Source organism: Etheostoma spectabile, chromosome 17 (assembly GCF_008692095.1).
Source record: "Etheostoma spectabile isolate EspeVRDwgs_2016 chromosome 17, UIUC_Espe_1.0, whole genome shotgun sequence".
NCBI classification, from domain to species: Eukaryota; Metazoa; Chordata; class Actinopteri; order Perciformes; family Percidae; genus Etheostoma; species Etheostoma spectabile.
Genome location: NC_045749.1, coordinates 23,574,052 through 23,578,563, shown reverse-complemented (window position 1 = coordinate 23,578,563; position 4,512 = coordinate 23,574,052). Strand labels below are relative to the sequence as shown.

Below are 4,512 nucleotides of genomic sequence, written 5' to 3'. Positions count from 1 at the left end.
GAAATTTAAGATTTGTTCAAAACCAAATTTTGAAAAAAAGCCTGAATTCTGAGATTCAAGTCAGAGTCTCTGAATTTCTGATTTACTTTTTATAAAATACTTGAAAATACAAAAAAAAAGTAAAGTCAGAAGTCTGACTTATTCTCCCAATTCTGACTTTAAATTTTAAAACTCAAATCATGTGTGACCCCAATCCTCTTCCGTACCTAAACGACAGAGCAGCTGCTACTTAACGTTCAAAAGATTATTTTTGATTATGGTTTTTTATCACCGTCCATACTGCTAAACCAGATGTGGGTAAGAACAAGTGATCCTGCAATCTGCCAATGATAGAGGTTTCTGAGAATCATACAAGTAGTGAGTTATTACATTTATTATAGCCTACAGCACAAAAAATAGTAGAAATAGCAACTTTTCAATGGTGTTCAGTTTGTGTCTTTGCATCTCTGTTCACCAAGAAATAAATGTAAATCCAGAAAACCCCTGCACTACCAAAATCCAACTGACAGCTACATATATAAAACTGGGTTGCCTTTAAAGGTGTGTTCAGACTGCACCTTAGGCAAATTTCTGAGGTAGCTCGACTGCATATGAAGTTAATGCAAAGAAACAAGTGGATGCCAATGGTTGCAAAATGTTCCTCTAGGGATGAACTGAGGCAAAGATGCATCCTGAATGTTTCTGACTTTAATTTACGAACATCCAAAGACAAAAGGGAAAGCAGAGCAGTCTGCAACACACCAGAAATAACCACGGTTCATGCTATGTTTTAAGAACAATGTGTTAGTCTGTAGAGTCTGTACATTGGCAAATAAATGACTTTTGGGGCGACTTCTAGCTCATTCAGTAGAGTGGCGCACCCCCCCGAATGAGCTAGAGGTCGCCCCCAAAGCAACCATGTAGGCTGAGCCCTCGGGTTAGGGCCACGGGGTTCAATTCCGACCGGTGGCCTGCGTGTCATCCCCTCTCTCTCCCTTTCCGAGTCTATCTACACAATCTAATAAAAAATGTGCATCGTCAATTTGGTCCTCTAAAAAGTTCTATTTTTGCCGCTGAAAGGCTCAGATTAATATTCTAAGTGTCTGACAACATTATGGAAAGTATTCCTACTGAAATAGACCTTTTTAAAAACTCCCTTCCTACTTTTTCCTTTCTGTTTAACCATAAACAGCTCTAAGGTCCCTAGCGCTAAACCCACCAGACTCCATTTAAATAAACAATACTTTTAGCGTGCATAGAGCCGACCTATTTTCACATGTAAATCAGTAAACTATGTGTTTATTTCAACTTAAACTAGAGTTGTGATGGTTGGAAAAGTGTAACGACGATCCAAAACAGCTCTTCATAGTATTATTTCATTTCTGTTGACTTTGAATGAAGTGTATTTTACGGTGCTAAAAGTACTGTTTATTTACATGGAGTCTGGTGGGTTTATTGAACTTAATTTTGCAGGTGTTTTTATGTTTAAAAAAGGATCTTACTCTTTAACAGAAAGGTGGACCTCCTTAGAAGTCCTTTCCATAATGTTGTCAGACAGTTAAAATATTAATCTGAGCCTGTCACAAAACGAGTACTTTAATGAAGGTAAGTAAAAGCTGGACAATTGCAAAGAGACATGTTTCTCCACAACCTTCTATCAGCAGGAACTCTGCAGGGTTTTTCTCCTGCACTCTTCATATACATTATCTCTGAATGCACGCTGGTTATGCAACACACACACTGTACAAAGTAGTGTGTGATTTGTCTACAACACATTTACAACATCATATAAAATGGAAAGTTGTGAAACATCACTTGGATTGTTACAAATGTTGCAGCATCCTAATGGAAACCTACGGGAGTGTAAATAGTATCAACAGAGAAAGTAACGCAGGTAATTATGTCACAGTGGAGATCATTTTGGACATGGAGTAATCTCATCTTCTTCATTATAGGAGAACTTTGCCTATATTTTCCATGTACCCTGCAATAAACAGTTATTGAGTTTCACATGTTACTCTCATTCTCACTTTCATGCAGCACCAGCTGCCTCCTCCGAGTCCTTTCCTTTCCCACCATTGTTCTCTCTCTTCCTAATTCCCTCATTTTTCTTCATGGTTTCTCTTCCAGTCTTGAATCATCTCACCATCGTCACGGCGTCCTCCTCTGTGGAGACAAAGATGGAGGGCAGGGTTTAGAAATATTTCCTAATTTAGCAGCGTTTAGCAGATATAGTGACCAAATGACATGAGGACATTTTCCCAGATTTTGTCCGTGATAAGATAAATGTACACATATATATATATATGCACTGATGCAGCTTGAATCTTCTAAAATCCTTTTTCTACTTGAATTATAGTTTGGGGTTTTATAAGCAATATACCTGATGTTGATTTTTTTACATTTTCCTATACATTTTAGTGTTATGTAACACAAAAAGTAGGAAGTTATGCCCGACAACGGGTTTTTTGTGAGGACGCTTGCTTTGCTTTTCTTATATTTATGTATTGAAGGAGAAGGTGCCAGCAGGTTTGGGAAATATTCCTCAATATGAATGCTCTATCTATCAGTACACAGAAATCAACATCCATCTAATACAGATTGCTCTGGTACAATATACGTACTATATATAGAGTTCCAGAGTGGTTGCAATGAAGTTTAAGCTCTATAGTGATGGATATGTGAATCAATGTTGTTTATTTATGCCTGATTTCATGTGGAAGTTGATTTTTGCAGAAAAACCGTCCCCTCCAAAAGTTGCCCATTATCTAACTTGATATATTTGTTGCAAGTTCGACAGTGTGCAGGAGTTTTCTTTGTCTGTAAAAAGAAAAGTATTCTGCCCTACCTGGATGGTTATTGCAGCCAGGGGAAGTCCAATTTGCTCTGGTGGCCCAAGGCAATCATGGAGTTCCTGTTTCTGGCAGCAGGATCTGCTGGTTCCAGGTCCGGCCTGCACAGAGGAGGAGACAGGTATGATGGGAGGTACTGGCCTTTTGACATCAGAGACTCTCCTTCAGCGTGCATCACAGCAGCCCAGCACGGGAGTGTCAGAAACCATCCTTTATCATGATTAAATCCCTCCTTAAAACCCCGCTCTTCTCCTTGGCCTTTGACACCAGCTGTTGACATTTTGATTTCATTGTTTTATTGTATGGCTGTCCTCTCGTGTTTTATGTCTTTTCATTTATTTTGCTTGTATTTTATGCCTGTGTGAGCAGCGGTGAAAGAAATGTTTAGATTCTTTCTATGGATACATGAGTAAAAGTACAAATACCACCCTGTGAAAATAATCTGTTACAAGTAAAAGTCCTGCATTGGAAACGTTAAGTATCATAAGGAAAATGCAGTTAAAGTATTAAAAGGAAAAGTACTCAATGCAGAAAGAAACTCCCATTTTAGAAACTGGAAACAAGCAAAACAGTAACAGGTTAGTTTCATCTCTAGTATAACTTTGTATTTTATAAACTACATGTGTTTTGTGTGCGGGAATCTAAATGTGTAAAGTAACTAGTAACTAAAGCTGTCAGAGGATTGTAGTGGAGTAAAAAGTAGAATATTTCTCGAAGTAGAAGAAGAAAGTATCATTCCACCACTGAGGGGGAGTTATGTACTTTATGTACTTCATGAGTTATGTGCAACTATGGTTGTTTGACAGTGTGCAGTAAATAAAGTTTGTTTATAGGTTGAAAGATATATTTCCCATCATTCCTCCACTGTGAGCAGCGCTGCAGTGGGCCGGCGTGCTTGTCTCAGCGGGGGGGCTGCTGATGTTTCTTAAGAACCCTGGACCGCATCCACGTCTCCCCAGGACTCAGCTCAAACCCACGGTTTGAGCTGAGGTAAACTCCTCTAGGCATACCTCAGGCCTGACTCACCAGCCTACCCCCCTACCCCACCCCCCCCCGTTGGTCTGGCCCCGGTCAGGACAGAGGGAGGGGCTGAAGGGCCCAGTGGTGGAATGTAACTAAGTACATTTTGTAACTAAGTACTGTACACCTGTTGAGTAGGGACGGGTCTCAAAACTCCATTGAGATCCAAATTGATACTATTATGGAGACTAGTGGATCATATGACGTTATGACTAAAAACAGATACTTGCGCAAACCTGAAAAATCCTTGTCGAGCACTGAGCATATTAACCCTCATATTGTCGTCATGTTGTCGTCATGTTGTCCTCATGTTGTCCTCATGTTGTCCTATATCAATGTTCTTTTTAATTCCCCAAAATAACATGATTGATTCCACACGACGCTCTTTGCCAAGTACAAATCTCTACTTTCATTAACTTTGGGGCGTCTTGGGCATCCAGATAGCGCAGTGGTCTGTACGGATGCCCATGTGCAGAGGCTTGCTCCTTGACGCGGCGGGCCCGGGTTCAAATCCGGCCTGTGGTCCCTTTGCCGCATGTCGCTCCCCCTTTCACACATACTTACATCTGTCCTGTCCAAATAAAGGGAATAAAAATATAACTTAAAAAAAATTGAAGTGTTTTTGAAATAGTGTTGAGTAAAAGTTGACATATTCCAGTCT

The 4,512-nt window shown here is 39.9% G+C and overlaps 1 protein-coding gene across 1 annotated transcript in view; it reads right to left on the bottom strand.

The window, feature by feature from the left end:
- Positions 1–126: 126 nt before the first annotated feature.
- Positions 127–4,512, bottom strand: part of si:ch211-250c4.3 (uncharacterized) — a 47,584-nt gene continuing 43,198 nt past the window's right edge. The window contains exons 7-8 of the mRNA XM_032542007.1: positions 2,828–2,932; positions 127–2,145 (exon numbers count right to left, since the gene is read on the bottom strand). Coding sequence (XP_032397898.1) covers positions 2,836–2,932 — 97 coding nt within the window. The 3' untranslated portion in view covers positions 127–2,145; positions 2,828–2,835. The remainder of the gene's footprint in view (positions 2,146–2,827; positions 2,933–4,512) is intronic.